General features: G+C 46.4%; 1 protein-coding gene across 1 annotated transcript in view; it reads left to right on the forward strand.

Annotated features, from left to right (window-relative positions):
* The window catches only part of Med27 (mediator complex subunit 27), a 181,055-nt gene that overhangs the window by 48,296 nt on the left and 112,346 nt on the right, over positions 1-20,413 (forward strand). The window contains exon 3 of the mRNA XM_034495275.2: positions 19,358-19,488. Within this exon, the coding sequence (XP_034351166.1) occupies positions 19,358-19,488 (131 nt within the window). The remainder of the gene's footprint in view (positions 1-19,357; positions 19,489-20,413) is intronic.

Raw genomic sequence — 20,413 nt, forward strand, 5'->3', positions numbered from 1 at the left:
GACTGTTTCTAAGTTTAGTACATGACATTGTTGGGGACACATGAGGCACAGTTAAGTGGCTTTATGTAACGTGTCTTAAAAACTCAAGCTGTCATTCCGAGATTCAGTTCCCCATCAGATGCCTGTTTTGAGGTTTCTTTCTGTCCAGCAGTGAGGTGGGCCTTGTGACTTCCCTGCACACTTCTTTAGAGATCACTTTCCAAGTTGCCCTTTGGTAGTGGGCAAGAATACTAGGATGGCCTCAAAGTCAAGGGCAAGGCTTGTGAAGCAAGTCGTTCCTACAAAGTGAAGAGCAGTTTGTTTTTCTGCCACCACAGGTAACCTTGGTGACCTTAAAGCCTTGTGTCCGATGTGCTTTGATGAATTTGCAGTCTTGATGTGTCCACGAATATTTAAACTCTTCTGTGTTTCCCCTTTGAATCTAATAAAGGTAATCACTTGTTTTCTGCCTCAGACCTGTTTATATTTATGAGAACTAATGACACATTGTACCTGGGGAGAAGAAAGAAAAAATTGCTCCTGATTTGGGGCTTGGGGTAGGCAGGGCAGTAAGCCGCATCCTCCATTCCCACACATTTAATAAAGGTTGCCGTGGCACTCATGGTTTTGTGTCTATTCACGTGGGGCTGCATGCTGGCGCCGTGTGCTGCTTCAGAGATTGGCACTGTTATATTATTAATAGTACTGATCACACATGCCTTGCATTTAATATAGAACATAAGAGGCTCACCTACCATGAATGAAAACTCTCAAATTGAAAGTGTGGATACCATAAAAATTTTAAAGGAGGAAATGTGCTGTGGTTTAACTTTTGGAATAAAAATAGTGCATGTTTAATCAGCAGGTGTGAATGTCCTTGGGTCCTGAGTTAGGATGGTGGAGCAAGGAAAGAAGAGGTCTCCCTTCCTTTTCCCTGTGTGCTAAGTAGAGACAGGATTGTCCAGAACACCAGGAACTTAGGTTGTACTGACAAAAGTGGAGGAAAAACCATTGCAAAACTGCTAAGAAAAGCAGCTGTCCCCTTGCCCAGTGTTCCGTTCCTGCTTCTGCCTATAAGAGCTTGGCACAGTTGGAGATTTGTGTACACAAATGAATGTGTGGAAATACCAAGCTCTGATGACATTCCTCAGGGGGCGACCTTTGATGATGAATTTTCTTGCCCTTTTTAGGGGAGAAGAGGAGGCGGGTGGTACTTCACAAGACTAAATTTACTCAACTTTTTTGGGTTTAAATTTCCTTAGGAAAAAAAAAAGTCAAATGATTGTAGATCCCAAACTGTCTTTGTTGGCATTTGAATGGCTTTGTGAGTCCAGTATGAAGTGAAGAGAAAAGCCACCCCTCTCCTGGCTGCTGTGTATTGAAGCCGAAGCCCTGAACCACGCAGTGTCTTGGGGACCTTCATGATTTATATATTGTATGTGATCTTTTCTTAAACACTGTTAACCTGTGCCCTTTACAGACAATGCCAGGTCAGAAAATGTCAGGGAAACTTCAGATTGCTTTCATAATTGTGTAAAGAAAATTGTTGTCTTCAGGACCCAGAGCCCATGGCCCGAGTTCTTCGTAGATGGTGTGTTGGGGAGCCAAACAGCACTGTATGCATGAAGCTGCCTTTAGTTGGTGGGAATGAAAAATGTTTGAGTGAGATTTTACTTCTGGCCTCATGTAGTTTTGAGGAAGAGCATACCTTGTTGTTCACTGGTGGGCTGTTGTCGGCACCTATTTAATTTGTTGGGAAGGCAGATTCTTCAAGCAGGAGCCCTTCTGAAGCTTCCTCGCAGGCAGGCCCTTTATTACAGCTGGGAAAGGGCAGGCAAGGGAGCAAGGCACTGCTCAGGAGGAGAGAGGGCAGCTTGACCACAGGGTCCTTCCTGGGAGAGAGGACAATAGAGGCAGGAAGGGGATGAGATGGAGGAAAGCCCTACTTCCAGAGGTCTGGGGTCCCATGACACGGCTGCTGGTGCTTGGATGGGGCCATTGCTTCTTGAGACCATGCACTGCTCATGTAATGAAGGGAGGTCTGTAGTTGCTAGCATTTTTTGTCAAAAGATGGCATGGGCATATTGAGGCATGAATGCTTGTCTTGTAGCCAAGTCAAAAGGAAGAAAGATCTTTGGCACATGTGGTGTGACTCCTTTTTTTTTTTTTTTAAGGTTTTTTAGGTTTTTTGAGACAGGGTTTCCCTATGTAGCCCTGGCTGTACTGTAGACCAGACTGGCCTCGAACTCAGAAATCTGCAAGCCCCTGCCTCTCAAGTGCCAGGATTAAAGGCATGCACCACCACTGCCCGGCTAGTGGTGCCACTGTGTTTTGAAACAACGTTACTTTGGTTCAGCTCTTTCAGAATGAAGAAGAAACTTAGATGTGTGGGCCTGATCACCAGCTTGCCAAATCTCACCTAAGCTGAATGCTGAGGCCACACTCTTTCTTTTCAAACAGTTTGCTTTCTCAATAAGCATCGAATATAAACCTATAAAAAGAAGTCTTAAAAACCTGGCATTTTTTCTTGGGCATAAGACATCTCACATGTCTCTAGAACTTTCCTATCTTCTTTCATCTTTATTTTCGGCCAGGGGTGGGTCTCGCTCGGGCTAGTGGCACTGAGGGTTGTTTGTGTGTACCCAGTGCCTTCAAGCACCTGGAAGCTCAGTGCTGCTCCCACCCCACCCACATCTGATGGAGTGCCCAGCTCTCCCTCACACTGAGAAGGCTCTCAGCACCTCATTATCTCTACAACCTGAGTCAATCTGCAAATTAACTGATGTGTGGGAGGGAAGGCATCTGCTATTGTAAAATTCTTTAGTTGAGGCAGTAAAGCTTGAAATAAAATTAAGTGTTACTATAGTAAACTAATAGTCCCCAGGTGACGAGCAAGTTGTGTCATGTGGGGGGCACGTGTGCTCATGACTTCATGGCACTCTGGGTCTCTTTCCCTCGTATCAGTTTTGTGTTCATCAAAGGAACGATTATGTACATAATTTAAAGGAGACTAATACTGGAGCACTTTTCACAGAGGACAGGTCCCATGCCTGGCTGTCCCCATGTCACTCTTCAGAGGTAACTTTGAGCTTTTCTACAGCTCTTTGCTTTTGACTCCTGCCTGTGCTGCTCTGAGTAATCTGCCTGGGCCACCTCAGACGCTGGCTGTGTGGGCTCCATGGAGGAGGAGGAGAGTCTGGCACCTGTACATCACATTTTTTCCCATGCCTTGCTTGCCTCTGATGGACATCAGTTTACATGATGTGACTGATTACACCATGCCGTGTGCTACTTCTTTGTGAAGGTTGGAGGTGTCTCACCAGACTCCTCTTTTTCAGCTGCCCATGAATCCCAAGACTCAGAGTTAGCCTCTCTAGAGTAGTGTCTGATGGGAGCAAGGATTTGGGGCCTCAGTGGAGATTTAAGCAATCTGCCTGTTTTTGTGCATACACCCCCAACCCCCTCCAGACCCCTTCCTCATATCAGTGTTTAGGAATTCTGTATGCCATGCCACTCGCTGGCTTTTACCTCTTGCACCCTCCACTAGCTCTCCACATTGTGCAGAGTTTCAATGAGCTTCTCTCTGTCAAGTGTTGGCCATGCATTCTTTCTGCTGGACTGTCCCTTGAGGGCTCATGTGTTGAAGTCTGGGTCCCCAGTGCAGCCATGTAGAGAGGTGGGTCTTTTAGGAGGCAAACAGGTCATGAAGGGTTGGACCTCACTGACAGACTCATTTATTGATACATTTATGACATATATATATATATATATATATATATATATATATTTTTTTTTTTTTTTTTTTTTTTCCAGAGCCGAGGACCGAACCCAGGGCCTTGCACTTGTTAGGCAAGCTCTCTACCACTGAGCTAAATCCCCAACCCCATTTTCTTTATTTTTTGAAAATTTCATACATGTATACAATACATTGTGATCCTATTCACCCTGATTGACCTCTCTTTTACCCTCCGACTCCCGCTGACCCTCTTCTTCCCAGCCAGTCCCCTTCCTACATGAGCTCACGAGTGTGCAGGTAGTCACAGCTGCTGTGCGGTCATGATTGCAGCAGTGAGTGTGCTCTGTCTCTCTGTCCCCTCTTCTGCACTGTTCCCCAGGCCACCAGAGGGAATGATGTAGGTGTCCTGTTTAGGCTGAGCACTCAACTGTCACTTCCCCTCAGCACCCTGACAAGTTGTGGGTCTCTGCATTAGCCATCATGTACTGCATCAGCCTCTGTGATGAAGGCTGGGAGCAGTGCTAGTCTCAGTATAAACGTAGGTATCAGAAAGCCTCTGATTCTTCTAGCTCTTTGCATCATGGCTGCCCTGGCTGTCTCCTTTGCTGTTCACTTCCATTTTTATGCCTTTGTGTCTTCACCTCAGACCATCAGCAATGGAGCCAGCTAGTGATGGCCCATGAAACATGACCCCAAATACATCTTTATGTTGATTTCTTCCAGGGATTTTGTTACAGAGGCAAAAAGCTGAGGAACTCAGGTTCTGTGTTCTTCCCTTCTGAATGAACCCTTTGTGCTCATTCATCCCCACCATTTCAGGGACTTGGGGAAGAAGTGCAGTTGAACATGTTGTTTATCGGCCACGTTCAACCAAGAGCCCTGGCTCCCAGTGAGGCATTGTACCTTGTGCTATGCACACAGACTTATCGTCCTGATTTTGTCCTTGAAGAAACATGCTTAAAGGGAGAGATGATGGGGCTGGAGATGCAGAAGAGGCATGCTTTCTCTTGTGCCTTTTCCCAGGGGCTAGCATTATCGCACAGCACCCGTCCTGCTGCCTGGGCTGCTGGCAGTTCAATCTTCTGGACTGTAGTAGTAGACAGAGGCCCATGGTTTGTAACAGCAGCACATTCACGGAAGCCGAGCTTGACAAAGAAAATAGACTTCATTAATATTAGAGCCATTTTCCAATGTGGGGCTAGGGACAGTGTGACACTTACGCCTATGCAGTTGGGCCTGTTTTTCCATGTGTTGTCCACCTGACATTGCCCCCTGCAAGTCACTTGTGCTGTTTCCAATAAGAAGGAAGATAAATTCCCTCTTCTGTCTGTGGAAACCAGAACACAAACTACCGATTGGATCTGTCACCTGCCTTCAGGAAATGATGTACTGTCTGTGTGGGATATGGCCACGGCAGCCCACCTTTCTCTGCCCTTGCCTCTCCCCACCTCAGCCGGTGCATGAGTCCTGGCCTGTGAGCCTGGAGTCTTAGCTTGCACTCTGCTCCTGCTGTATCTCCGTGCCTGTTGCAAGGGAATGTAAAATGCAGCTCAGAAGGCTATCTCAGACCTTATTAAAACATCATTCCCCTGCCTTGTTCCCAGATTTCTGTGCTTAATCACAGAGGCAGCTTGCTCAAATATACATTATTCTTGTTTGGAAAACTCTTGTCGGCTTGTCTGTCTCCCCACCCCCTCTGCGTTTTGTAACCCTCTTTTACCAAGGCAGGACTTATTAAATATCATCATTTTCTCGTTAGAGAATTATTTGTAAACTTAATTAGCTCTGTCGGTGTTTGAGTTCATTTTCTCCCTGAATTTCAGCCTCCCAAGGTCCTGGTTTTCTGGACTCTGTCCTGTGTCTGTTAAAGACTTTGTAAATAGTTTTGAAATGCCAGTTGGTGATATATAGGCCTCCTTAACATTTCTTTGATTTATGTGCAGTGCTGTGGAAAAAGGCAAAGAAAGCAAATTATATGGGGAAAAATGTTGCCAATCTTCACTTTTTTTTTTACCTTTAGTTTTAAAAAGTACACTTATCAATCATGTCTGATGGATTTTCTTTTTTATAAAGATTGAAAATTTAACTATTTGAAGGCTCCTGCAATGCATGTCTGTATTTGCTTAGTCACGGGTAGCTGAGCACTAGATAGGGAGTCCAGTTCCCAAAGCTGTCTCCACTTGTCCCCAAAGGCATCATGGACACAGCAGATGGTGGCTGAAAGGCTATATGCCTCTTCATGCTAGAAGCGTGTCACATCGGTATCTGCACCCCTGGATCCTTGTGGTGAGTCGGGCACAGCTCAAGTGAGCTCTTTGAGATTTGTCCAAGAGAAACTCTGTTGGATAGTAAATTCTGTTGCATTTATTCATGTGTGCATGTACTCACACACCCTGGTACATGTGTGGAGGTCAGAGGACGACTTATGGGAGTCAGTTCTCTCCTTCCACCCACTCACCGTGTGAGTTCCAAGGCTCACAGGCTAGTCATCAGCTTGGCACTGGCGGCACATCTTCCTAGCCCAGTTGTGCATTTCTGATTGGTTCAATATCTCCCTGGAAGCTAATCAGTGAGTCCATACAGATTTCCTAAGAATGGTCCATGGTGGGTCTCAGGTTTTAGTGTGCCTGAGACCCATGTGTGCTTATCATCCCACAGATTTGAGGCAGGGCCATGTAATCTGCACATGGGATCATCCCCCTGTGGATGGTCTTGATACTAATGAAGCAGGCTAGCAGGGGGTACTATGTGTAGCACACCTACGTCCCACAGCGTGGCACAAGGTGAGAGTTCCATATCCAAAATTTGGGAGTCTGAATGGGTTTTGATTTTAGAATTTTATGTTCTAGAAAGGTAGTATGTTGACATACCATATATAGCACTAATTTCTCCAGTGGGATCCAGGATAATACCTTATAATCAGATATTTTGCTGTAGAAATGCCTGCCTCTTCACAGTAAGTGAGATAAATTAAGATTCAAATAGATTCACATCAGTTCATCGCAGGTTTTGCTGCCACACGAGTTCTGCGCCTACATTGATGAGAAAGCTTTTGACTTTGAGGACTTTCATGCATTTTCATATTTCGAGAAGGAATTCTGGCTCTGTGCTGGCAGCTTCTTGTCCCGTCCTCTGCTCTGGGTGTGAGACAGCAGAAGGCAGTGAGTGGGTGAAAGGTGTGTATACAGCTAGAACACTCCTCAGCAGCAGCAGGGGCTTCTGGGAGAGCAAGTGCAAGTCCAATACAGTTGCCTCCTCTAGAGCTGGAAAAGCAGCCAGTGGGTTGGGCTTCCAGGGCCAGCAGGGACAGTTTGCTAGACTGTGGTAAGCCATGATTTCATCTTCCAAGAGGCCTGGCTGCAGACACCTCTCCTGCTACCCTCATGATAAACCTTTACTAACTGGGCATCTTGAGAGTGACTGCTCCTTGTAACTGACCTAACCAAGTAACAGGGACGTTAGAGCCAGTCAGTGTGCCGCCAGTGCCGTCCTTGGAACTCACACGGTGGCTGGGTGGAAGGAGACAATTGATTCCTATAAGTTGTCCTCTGACCTCCACACATGTACCATGTATTGAATAAATACCCTATGCCCACCCTTCTCCAGGACCTCACTCACCCCCAGTGTGGTTCTCAGCACAGTCTGAAGTTTAATTCCTATGTCTTCTGGCTTTTCTTTATAAAAACCCGTAGTGAGAGCATACTGAGTTCTCGGTGGTAGAGTGTGCGTAGTGGTTCTAGAAGAGGTGCTCTGCAGGCTGGCCAGGGTCCAGCCTCACCATACCATTGCCTGCGCCTCAGTTTCCTCCTCATCAGCTTAGAGTTAATACCAATGCCTAATTTACATGGCCATCACTTGGATCACTTGAGTCCCTAGCTCACAGTGAGCCCTTGCTATTCTCCAGATATAAAATACCCCCAAAGGGTCATGTATTGGGGCTTGGTTGCCAGGTGATTGCATTAATCAGTGGACTAATCCTTGTGGTGGATTCATAGTATAATGGCATTGCTGAGAGTGGGGGAGAGGGGAGGCAGTGGGTATAGCCTAGTTAGAGGAGGTAGGTTATTGAGGACATCCCTGGGAAAGACCTATCTTGTCCCATGCCTCTTCTTCTCTCATACTTCGCTGCCTTGAAGTGACAGGTCTCCTTCACATGCTCCTACTACCACAGCATTCTGCCTGACCTCAGGCCTCCAGTGAGGAGCTGGTTCACCGTGGAGGGATGCTGATCTTTCTTCCCTACACTTGCTTGCTCAGGAGTCTTCTCAAGGTAGTGAAGTCTAACTAACAAACTTGTGTATTATTAATGTTAGCATTTTTACCACAGGCTAGCCACTGTTCTAGACAAGGGAAGTCTCTGCTTCTAGGGGTTTGCACTAGATGGAAATCTTGACCTAAAAGCAGAGCTACTACTTTTGGTTTCTAGCCACGTGTAGCCCTGTGTTCTGCATCTGTCACACCAGCACATTCTCAACATACTGCTATTGGCCATCCACATGGGCCCCTGTTCAGAGCCAGTGGGACATGGGTAGATTCCATGTGCTGTCATGCCGTCATGTACAATGGTACTAGAATAGTGGTTTCTGAGAGGCACGGTGGGGTGTCTGGACTGGCTTGAGGAAAGCCAAGTGAAAGGCGGCCTTTGTAGTATTGAGGCGAAAGGACAGTGGTGCTGCCCAGTGGCCTGTTCTTATCTTCCCAGCCCTGGCCCAAGGATGGCTCCTTTCCATACTGAGTTCTTCCTCTGATTGGACACAGTTAGGTATAGTCATATTCTTGATCTTCCCTCATGGATACCATCCCCTCCCCCACACAGCCACTGCTTCTGTGTGGTTCACTTGCTTACTGGTTTCCTCCCAGCAGATTGGATTAGATTATTTGAATAGGCTGCACCACAGCTTCAGAGGAAGTGCTCATTCTTCCAAGTTGCCCTTCTTGGGCTAGGGGTGTGGTCAAGTGTATTGTGTCTGCCTGGCATGCATCAATCCTGTCCTCAAGTCCTGTGTGTAGTCCATAGTAGGAGGGAGTGAAGAAGGAAGATGGATGAGAGAGAGGAAGAAGAGAATTGGAAGAAGAAAAGGCAAAAAAGGAGAAGAAAGTACGTCAGGGGCTGGTCTCGGCTCCAGCCTCGCTGGTCTGCTCTCTAGCCTAGCTGTACTTGGCTTTCTCAAGGCCAGAACTTATCTGTGTCCTCTAAATCTTTTGTCCAAAGAAAGCTTTCCAGTCATCGGCTTGTTCCGGGCGCCTTGTTAGTAGTTACCCATCAACCTCAGCTTGTCAGTAGCAACCACAGATTACATATTTCAGGTATATGCTTGCTGCCAGCCCCTTTGTTCAGCTCTCTCTCTCTCTCTCTCTCTCTCTCTCTCTCTCTCTCTCTCTCTCTCTCTCTCTCTCTCCACCACTCACCAACTTTGAGGACCTAATGTTGTGGTAATTTCTGACCCAAACACGTCTGGTCAAGGAAAACACAGCTCAATATTTGTGATTATAAACTGCAAGCCTTGGATTGGGCCCCAAGAACCCAAGGCCAAGTTTCTTCTGGCTTAACTGAGCACTGTTGAGAAGCAGCACCCTAACAAAAGAAAATTCTTGCGGGGAGGGGCTCGTGGATGGATAAACCCACACTTCCAGGACAAAGGCTTAGAAGGGCCTTTGGCACGCACTTGGACATATGACTTCACACCCACACAGTCTTAGAATTGAAACTTTTCTGCCTGAACTGTGTTGATTGGTCAGGAGGACATTCAATCTGATATGTTGCTTGTTTTGAACCAAAAACACCCCTATTGGCTGACTCTTTGCTTCCAAGGGTGAAAACAGTCACAGCCCTGTATCTGTGTGGGGTTCTGGCAACTAGGCCGGCCACCGTGTGCCTCTTCTCCTTCCCTCTGTGTAGACAGCAATGATCCTGGTTCACCACTCAGTGCTGCGGCACCCACCTGCCTAGCATGCATAGGGCCCTGACTTCAGTCCCTGGCACCGCCAAACCAAAATTGAAGCCAGTGAAAACCCTTCAACTGTCCCGCAAAGAAAGAGAGTGGTCCTATGGGAGGGGCTGTGGAAGGAGACTCTGGTCTGGCCTCACTGAGATCTTTGTGATCCTCTCTTGGTGGCTTAACACATCAAGGTTGAGCTAACAAGCCAGGCATTTAGGTTGAGTGCAGATTAAAAGGAACAGTCTCTTAGTCTATTAGAAGGCGCTTCCCAACTGATGCTCTGCTGCCTTCCATTTACTGTGCTCCGGGGCTTCTGAGGCCCCACAGAGTCATTCTTCTTGTTAGTGAGAGGTTTACTCGAGATGGGCCAGGAGGCGTCTCTGCCCGCCAGACTGTCTTCCTTCACTGTGTGAGGGGAATTCTAAGTTGGATTTCTCAGTGCAGCTAGTAGCTGCATCTTCCTCTTTCATCCACCCTCCCAGTTTGTTATCCAGTGTGGGTAGGGTGACAGTACTTGATTAAAAAATGATAGGCTAGCTAGCAGAATGAGACATTTCTGAGTATAGAACCTTCTACAAACCTTGGACAGCTTTGGTCTCTTTCTCTATGCAGAGTGATAGCCTCTATGCTTGAGGTTGGAGCCCTCTGCAGAATTGGAGAGCAGCTCTGGTCTCTACCTGTTTGCAGAGTGCCAGGCTTGACACTGGCCACATGACATCGCTTCATCCTTAGGTGTTCTTTGCCTTCTTTGTCTGTCACTAAAAGATCCCCCCTCCCCCATATCCACCTTAGGGAGCAGTTGAGTTGACATAAAGACAACTCTTCGTCCTTCTGGATGAACACTGCTGCTCACAGTGGGCTAATGAAATAAATACAGGCTCTGAAGAGAAGAGAAACTCAGGATCTTTTATGTGGAGCTAGCCATCTGACTGTAGGGCTCTGTCTCCTGCCCATGAAGCCACACTGCCGAGCTCTGCCTTTGCTGTGCCGTGACAGTGTGGAGGAGAGCATCTGCTGCCTTGGACCACTGCCTCCTCCTGACCTCAGGCACTAACCTCATGACTCCTTTGCCTTGAAGAGATGATGCAGCTCACCAAAAGGATCGATAGAATGGTGCTTTCTCAATGTCTTCTGTAGTTTCTTGCTTTTGGAGGTCTTGCTGGTCTTTGTAGCTCAGTGGTTATGTGACTCCCTCTTTTTGCCGTCTTTGTCCTCTGGCCCCCATACACTGTGGTTGAATCTGGGGTGTCCTGCATGCTAAGCACATGTTGTACCGTTGAGGTGCACGCCAGCCTGTGTGTGATTTCTCTCCACTGCCCTGCCCTCCTCCCCGTGTCTTCTTCCTCTGGTAAGTGAGTGCTGGGAGAAGGCAGGTCAAGTCCTGGGCTGGCAGCCATTTGCCCCCCAGCAGACTACTGGTCAATTTGGGAAGGGAAAGCAGGGGGACTGCGTGTTATGGCATTGAATTGGCACTTACCTCAGGCAGTTCATGACCTGGAAGGAAGAGGAGTTTAATATTTCCTTGGTGAAATCTAAACACAGCAGCAGCAGCAGCAGCAGCAGCAGCAGCAGCAGCAGCAGCAGCAATAGCAATGCAGCAATAGCAATGCAGCACTCATCTTCTTCTCTGAAGGAGCCGCCATTCCTTCTCCGACTACCTGTAAAAGAAGAAATTTATAATGATTTAATCACATTCCTACTGTCATTAGATTGGTAATCTTTTAGAGATCCTGCACTAGTTTATAGAACTTGTCAGAGGGCCAGTGCTGAGGCTTCAGTGTCTGGGGCTGGAGTTCCCATCTATTGTTCTGTTGCATAGCCTCCTTTCTCCCCTATGCCTCATGGAAGTTATAATTACCTGTCAGCTCACAATGGGGTACCTGTCAAGGTTAACCCAGGCCTGGGGTTCACAAGGATTCTCCTGCCCCTCTACCGCTAGCTTTAACTGGAGACTTGGAGAGCAGTGAAACAGTTATATCACAAGTGGACTTAAATTTGCAGGCATGGATTTTTGCAGTAGAAAGCCAGACTCAGATTGTGTTTTCATAGAGGAATCTTTATTATTTTTTTATTTGCATGTGAGCATATAATGACATTTTTGAGAACTCTGGAATCTTGGTTGTTTTTTTTTTTTTTCACAGAAATTTAAGAATGTATTTGTTTTAATCTTATATGTGGGGTTATGGAGCTGCTTCAAACTGACCACAACAGCTGATTGATTTGCCTCATGCTCTAACAGAAGCATGGTTTTGCCAGCTGCAGATAGTGTCTGCGATTGTGTGACATTAGGAATTCTGGGAAGTTTTCAGAGGGTACATAAATTTGAGAGTCCTGAAAGGTGAGCTTGGGGGTTGTTGGTCATTTAGGGAGGTTGGTTGCGGTTTGTTGATAGCAGTGGTCAAAGAAGAAACAAAAGAAAATAAATTAGATTCAGAGATTTTCCAAATTCCTCTCTCCCCTCCATCCTTGTTGCTCTCCTATGTGGTGTTGGGGGTGAAACTGAGGAGGTGTCAAGGGTGCGACAAAGAAGAACCCACAGAGTACTAAATACTAAAGGGCAGCTGCCTGAGCGTGAGTGTGTGCGTGTGGTGTATGCACATGTGCCTGTGGTGCATGCGTGTGGAGGTCAGAGGACAGGTTGCAGGGCTCACTTCTCTCCTTTCACCACATGGGTTTCAGAGATTGAACTTAGGTCATCAGTCTAGTGGCAGACATTTTCAAAACTTCTTGTCAACCAGAGAAGTCTTTGTAGTAGGTGAGATGCACATTGTGCCTTACTGGGTACAGGAGTGTCAGGGTAAACAGGTAGTGTAAGCATAGCTGCTGCTGAAAGCATGAGAGACTGCTGTCTCCGAGAGGATAATGGGCACACAGGCCCACCATGCTGCTGTAGAGTGAAAAATTATAAAGGCCATCTTATGAAATATGTGTAAATTTTTCACCTTAGACCTTGGGCAGAAAAGCACCTGCCAGCAGGTTTGGGTCCATCTAATTAGTTACAGAGGAGGGGGGAGTTACAGTACAAAGGCCTGTTAAGAACATCCCAGAAACTGACTGGCCAAGGGAAGAACTACACCCTGCCCCATGGTACGGCCTACTAGTGTTCAAAAAAGGTAAAACAACCAATCCTGTGCACCCGCGCGAAAGTTCGATTTTTCCCTACCCCGCCCATATATAAGCGCTATGCCCCTGAGCCACGAGGTCAGTCCCTCTATCCCCTATGTGAGATATGGGGATATGGGCTGGCCCAGAGCTCTGATTTAATAAACCACCTCATGTGCTTTACAGCAAGACGGTCTCTTGTGTGTCCTTTGGGTGCGTGCTATCCTGTGACTTAAGTGGACCCCTTTCTGGGGAGTCCCGGACCTTTCACTGCCCCTGAGAGGATGATGGGTACACAGGCCCACCATGCTGCCCGTGAGAGGACGATGGGCACATAGGCCCACCATGCTGTCCCTGAGAGGATGATGGACACACAGGCCCACTATGCTGCCCCTGAGAGGATGATGGGCACACAGGCCCACCATGCTGCCCCTGAGAGGATGATGGGCACACAGGCCCACCATGCTGCCCCTGAGAGGATGATGGGCACACAGGCCCACCATACTGCTCTTAGGAGGCTACTATCTTAGCTCTGAAATTGCCCTTCAGGCTCATGTGTAATCTTGGTACTGCACTATAAGTGTTGTTTTGGTCCTATTTTTACTTTGTGGCTGCATCTTAAGTGGTGGTGCGTGTGACACTGTAGTTCAGGCTGTTCTCATAATCCATAACACAGTGAATGGCCTGGACAACAAATGCTTCTTACAGTGAGGTTGCAAAGTCCAAGATCCTGCAGATTGGGTGCTCAGTGAGGATGGACTCCCATGTGTGCCACCAGCCACCCTCTTGATGTTTCTCATCCAAGAAAAGGGTGACCTCATCTAAAGTACTGAAGTGGGGCCTTCCATAGACTAGAGTGACAGAGTGAATCATCAGCCTGTTAGCCATGCAACTCTTTGTGACCCTTGTGTGGCACCTGGGTGAAAGCCTGGTGTGACATTTGGTGGCTCCTGGGAGACAGCAAAATTTCTTGTCTTACCTCCCCTTGTCCCTTTTTTAACTTAGAAGTCTGCTCATTTTCCTTTTCTTTCTTTCTTTCTTTCTTTCTTTCTTTCTTTCTTTCTTTCTTTCTTTCTTTCTGCCTGCCTGCCTGCCTGCCCCTTCCTTCCTTCCTTCCTTCCTTCCTTCCTTCCTTCCTTCCTTCCTTCCTTCCTTCCTTCCTTCCTAGGTGATATCCCTGTGATGGCTCTACCTTTGGTTTTAGCTGGGTTAAATATGCTTTGTTCCTGACTGTTCAGCTACATGAGTGATTTCTCCCCTTGATGATTGACATTTTGAAGTGTGATTGCATGCATACAGCTGTGGTGTAAACAGGAGCAGGTGGGGGAATGGCCTATTAATAAAGGCGTGAACTCCAGGAAGCACCAGTAGAGCAGGTCCATGCATTAATATGTCAGAAAGAAACCTGAATGGCAGCACACAAACACAATGCCACAGTCGAGCAGGAAGTACAGCCCTGCTTCAGGGCTTGCTTTCAGAGGAGTTGAAGGGCCTGAGTCCCAGCTGCCCCGTGGAGAACAAATAGGGAAGTAAATTGGAGGCCTCCTTTTTATGGTTTATTGATGCTGTTTTGACCAAGTAAAAAGATTATTTACCTATAAAAGCTCAACTCAATGGTTTAAAAAAAAAAGAATGGGCTGTTTAAAAGGAGTTCTACAAGATAAAAGGCCACCGATGCTAATGCCATCATCTGATATTTAGATTGAAACCGAAGCAGAACAATTAGATTTATGGTATTTTTCTGTAGTTGTTTTCCTTGGCACAGACAATGCCAGGCAGGCTTGCCTGCTCTCTGCCCAGAGTTGGGCTCAGAAGGAGCTGAGCTTCCCAGTGATGCTGTGCTGTCTCATTAGCAGGAAGCTACGCTGCTGCAGTAATGAGGGCCAAAGGTCTTTGCAGCTCAAAGCTGTGATGAAGTATTCCTGGTTTGTAGTTCCAGTTGGAATTTAATGGTGTGGGGAAATAGGACTGTATGAAAATCTCAATTAGCTCTGCCCACCCATGTTGCAGTCTTGTGTCCCAGCTGTGCAAGGTGGTGGTTGACTCAGGTATGCAATGGATCTATAGAATATGTGCTTAGATTGTGGCTCTGGGTTTTGGTGTGTTCTCTGCCACCTTGGAGAGATTTGTCTGTCTGTCTATCTATCTATCTATCTATCTATCTATCTATCTATTTGTTGGTGCATCTTTGGGCCAGTGATGTAGCCATCAGGACAGCAGGGAAGACATAAAGCAAGCTGAGAACTAACCTAATGGCTCATTGAGTTTTTAAACGCTGAAGTTTTGACCAGGAACTTGGCATGGACTCCTGCCTCCATCATTTTCTTTGATGCAGTTTTCTTTTGATATATGCTACTATTTGTAAAATTCACAGCGTACTCAAGCCAACTGAACTTTGACCCTGGTGGTTTACGCTCTTTGAAAAAAGTTCTGTGAAACCTAGATTACCTAGAGAAAGAGGTTTGGGTAAGCCTTACACAGTGCTGTCCTCTGAGTAGAATAGCCTTTGAGTTCTCTAGAGCTGCTGTGACTGCCTGCTGATACTGCCTCATAGAAGGAGGGTGGGGAGAGTCCTTGAACTCTCACTAGGGGTTCTGGCTGCTCCCTCTTGCAAATCTCAGACCACTGTATGGAATTCTGCCTTAATTGCACATGGCCTTGTGATCTAGGGAGTAGATACATACAGCATGGAAGGTTAGCTGAAAGGGAGAGCCTACCTGTCATTCCTGTCAGGGTGACAGTTTTCAAAGGTGCAGCAGCTTTGGGGTCACACACACTCCTGTAAGTAACTCCTCCCCTATGCTCTGTAAGCCCAATAAACTCATTGGCTCTCTAGGTTGGAGTTTTGGGGGTGAGGATGCTTATGTATCCTCATGGATCACCTGTTATATGAGTGTTAGGGGAATCCTTGTGCTGCCAAATACCCTCCCATCTCCTTTAGATAGATAGCTTGGTGTGGTCTAGAGATGGGTGTGGGATGTGCAGCCACAGGCTCTCCTGGTAGCAAAGCCTAGGAGCAGTTTCTTAGGAGGATGCTTGTGCAGGCTCTCAGTCTCATGGACCCCCTCCTGACAATACTTGGAGCATCTCTCATGAGCACCGAGTCTAAGCATTATTTACAATTAGTTGCCATCAACGTTTTCCTAATTCTGATTGGTTTTTACTCAGGCAATGGTGAGTTGTTTTCCCAGGCCTAGAGGTAACTAGCAGATAGCATTGACTAGACAGGCTTTAGGTTGAGAGCTGATAGAACAGTCCTGGGAGAAGGTTGAAAGCTGAAGTTAACACACAGCGGAGGCCTAACTGGAGCATCCTCAACCCCAGAGAACAGTTAGCTGCTGTGGATGGGGCTGGCAACTCCATGGTAAATGAAGACCCCACCGGTAGCATAAGCTCTTGCATCCACAGTTGTAGGATGTGAAAGGTACCAGGCCAGGCCTCTCTCATGTTCCTTCTTGTTAGTGAAGACATGATCCTGCATGGAAACATCACATTAGAACTTTTATAAGTGGTTTTTCTGAGATGAAGCTGTTTCCATGCCATAGACATTTGGAAGGGAGTATGTTTATTGAAATATATTTTTATAGAAAACATTACAAAACCTATAACTGAAAATTTATGGCAGAGTTTTGTGGCATAATATGTTCCAAATGTTGTGTGTGGATTTGCTCTGAACCCCCTTCTGCTTCAGAACCATTGGCTGGGTGGACATTTTCCAAGAGTCTTTTTAGATCTAAACAGTGTTCCATGGAATGAAGTGTTTGGTGCTTAAATAATGTATAGATCCAGTTAGACAGGAGCTGCCTGTCAGTTTTATTAACTTTGACCTTTCTGCCCATTATAAAGGTGGTTCAGTTAATATTTAATGGTCCCTTATAGATCTTGACAGTTGGAGCCATGTTCCTGGAAACCAGGATTTTATATATGATTAACAAATGTCACTTAATCATTATGAGTCAGCTTGCAAGGGCAGGTTCTGTTCTTGCAGAAGGAAAGTGTTCCACCTACATATGCTCGTGGAGCTGTACTGCATGCTGAGATCCTCCAGGATGGGGAGGCTTCGCAGGATCCTGCAGAAGACAGACAGCAGTCAGCATGCAGCTCTGCTGCTTTGCTTTTTGTTTGTCGGACCAAATGATCCAGATGATGCCAGGTGGACAGAATCCCCTTGCCACTCTGCATAGTTAGCAGGGCTCTGCCTTGAAAAGAGTCAGCAGGGCTGGATCAGCTGAGCTTGCATGGACAAAGAAGATGGAGAGCCAAAGGCAGAGAGGGTTCCTTGGGCCAGGATGGACCCTGCCAAGCTGTCTCTCCCTTCATTCCAGAAAGGCCCTTGCTTATTGCTCTCACTGCAGATTCTGGTGGAGAAGATCGAAGCCCAAGCAGCTGACATTTTGAAACATTGTCTTTCAAACTTGTGCTGTCCCTTGCTTCCATTGATTTCCCATTTAAGGGATCTGAGGGAGAAAACCAAATCTGAACAAAATTCATTGGTCTAAGATGAGTTGTTAAAGCCAAATTCTGCCCTTCTCCACCCTGTGAAGAGCCCCTGTTTTATTATGAAGGCTGTCTGTCTTTGTCCTGTATTGGGTGGCCATAGGCTCCCCAACAGATCCACCGGGTAAATCAAGTGCCTTTTAGAAAGTAGTATGGATATTCCAAGTACAGCCATTTCTGCCTCACTGGGTCACAGGGTAGCTAGCTTCTCTTTTATAGCCACTTGCAAGGAACAGATCATTTTAATCGTCTTTGTTTTGTCTCTGTGTGCAGCCCAGTGGCCTTAGGTGAGGCCATTTGTTTTTCAGAGCTTTATTGCCCTTTGCATCCAGGCCTAGCCCTTTATATATGGTGGTCATCATGTCATTACCAAAAGCTGTAATGCAGCTGACTCAGCAAAGAAAATCCATGCCTTGGAAAAGCAGTTGGGAAGAAATTGATTCAGAATGAGTTACTATTTGTATGTTTAGTTAATTCTAAATATATATTCTAAAGACTTTGCTTCATTTGAGAGGAGAGGAAGGAAGCATATCAGTTGTTAGAAATGGTCTTGGTCCAAATTTTTAGCTTAGCATCTGCACATCTGAGTGTTTTGTTTATGTCTGTTCAAGACTGGGATACCTGTCAAAGCTAATTTTATTGTAGAAAGATTGATGACAATTCTTAGGATCTAGACTACAAAAGCAGAAGAAGGTTACTGTCACATGTCACAGAACTGTGCTTCATTTGACAGTGTGTGAGACTGGGGGGGGGGGACGACGACGACGACTATGTTTTTAATCCAGATGTTGGGATGGTAAAGTTGGGAGTCTGTCTTGGGAACCGGGGAGCTTTCTGGAGTGTTGGCAGATTTTTGTCTTGAGTGGAGTGTTGGTCACACAGATCTATGCCTTTGTCTAAACCAGTGGTTCTCAACCTTCCTAATGCTGTGACCCTTTAATACAGCTTCTCGTGTTGTGGTGACCCCAAAGCATAAAATCAATTTTGTTACTACTTAATAACTATAATTTTGCTACTCTTATGAACCACAATGTACATATCTGTGTTTTCTGATGGTCTTATGTGACCCCTATGAAGCGGTTATTTTACCCCCACAGGGGTTGTGACCCCCCAATTTGGGAACCACTGGTCTAAACCCATCAAATGGTACATTTAAAATGCATGCATTCCACTTTGCACACACTAAAAGAACAGTGGGTTTCTATGCAAAGTTGTCTGGGTTAGAACTAGGATGTGCCATTTCTCCCCTCCACAGAAGTCAAAATACTATAGGGAGTAAAATGATCTGTGTTAAGTAACCTTCAAGCTCAGCAGTTTGTCCAGGAATAAAGCAAAGGCTTCTGGCCCCAAGCCCACATCATATATGCAGCTTCCTCTCTGTTGCACAGTTTGATGGCATGTGAGTGGAAATGAAATTACAGTCTTTGCCATTCCCTTCAGAGCCTAAGTCTGTTTGTGCAGGTTGCTCTCAGATTGAGTCCTGAGCTGGCTCTTATGCTGACACTTGTACTGTCACCAGTGGGAAAAGTGAATCTAGAGAAAGGTGTGCGTGAGCCCCTGTGACTAGCCAAGCCGAGGTCCTGGCTTACCACAGCCCAGAATCAGTCTTGTAGTTTTTTTTCTTATAAGCAAGAGTTCCCAAAACTTACTCTGTGCCTGGGGAAAACTGTGCAGATCATATTAGCAACACGCCACAGGCTTTCAGACCCCTTGAATACCTGGGTGAGTCTCCACAGCCACTGCCCCCCAGTTCTGCTAGTATTCAGAACTGTGAGGTGCTCCAGAGCCCCTCTTACGTGTCCCTGGGTTCACCGTGCAGTCTGCTGTTTGTAGTCCATGCAGTGATGCTGGGAGGCCCTTTGCTATCTTAACCGTTTTCAACTGTGTCCAGTTTTCATTGGTATGTTCTTGCCACAATGAACAACTTTGCTTCTGTTTCTCTTCATCTAATTATCACCTTACGAATAAATTCCTTGCAGCAGAATGTTAGCAGCAGTATTTGAAATAACCTAAAATGTGTAAGGTGACAGAATGCCCTAGGGTTGATAATATAATGCCTGCTGTCCAGAGCTCATGGAATGTTCTCTCCCTTTTGTCTCTGCAGCTGCAGTACCATGCAGGTCTAGCATCTGGCCTTTTGAATCAACAGTCCTTGAAGCGCTCTGCAAATCAGATGGGTGTGTCTGCCAAGCGGAGACCGAAAGCCCAGCCCACCACTCTGGTTCTGCCACCTCAGTGAGTGAAGGGTTTGAGGAGGGCTTTCCACGTGGGTGAACATTGCTTTGTTCTCTTTTGGAGTTGGTAGGAAGGCTTTGGTTTCTTTCCAAATAGTGTCTTCCTTTTTAAAAGAACTCTATTAAAACTAGAAAGTGTAACTTACCTAGGGTTTTCTGGATCAGCTGTGACATGGTTCCTGGTTTACGTGTCTGGCATATGACTTGCCAGCTAGGAGTCTTAGGTGGCTCATATCTTATTGTTTCCTCAGACCAGTTCTGAAGCTGGCAGAACACCAGTAGAGCTGACCTGTGTGCATTCTGGTAAGCACAAGCCTAGAGGACATACTTAAGCTGGCATAAAGTTAGAGCTGGGCTGGCTGCTGCCTTCACCTAGGAACCATGTGCTCTTGCTTTTATCCCTAGGAGGGTTAACAGGCACAGCAAAGCCCCGTGCTTTTCCTTTCCTGTGCCCATCCCTGTAGCCACCAGCTCCAGAACCCTAGGAGAGTCCTCAGGCTCCGAGTTGCCACCCAAGCTGTGCCTTTAACCCTATGCTGAGTATTGTCCCCATTTCTTCAGATAGTTAACTTTAGCCTGGAATGGTGGCATGTGCTTATGAGTCCCAGCGTGTGGGAGACTGAAGCAGGGGGATCTTTGTTTAAAACCATCTTGGTTATATAGTAAGATTCTGTCTCAAAACGAAACCAAAAAAGTCCAAGAACAAAAAGACAGTTTTGCCAGTCCTTGACTTCATATAAATAAAATCATATGCTATCATTTTTGCTAGTTGTGTTTGACACACACACACACGGATACCCACAAATGTATATACTGGGGATTGAACCCGAAGCCTTTTGTGGGAGGAGGAGCCTGCTTAAACAGATCGGTCAAACAAGGACCCACTAGCGGTGGCACAAGGCAAAGACTTGAGGAAAGAGGGCTGA

Source organism: Arvicanthis niloticus, chromosome 2 (assembly GCF_011762505.2).
Source record: "Arvicanthis niloticus isolate mArvNil1 chromosome 2, mArvNil1.pat.X, whole genome shotgun sequence".
NCBI classification, from domain to species: domain Eukaryota; kingdom Metazoa; phylum Chordata; class Mammalia; order Rodentia; family Muridae; genus Arvicanthis; species Arvicanthis niloticus.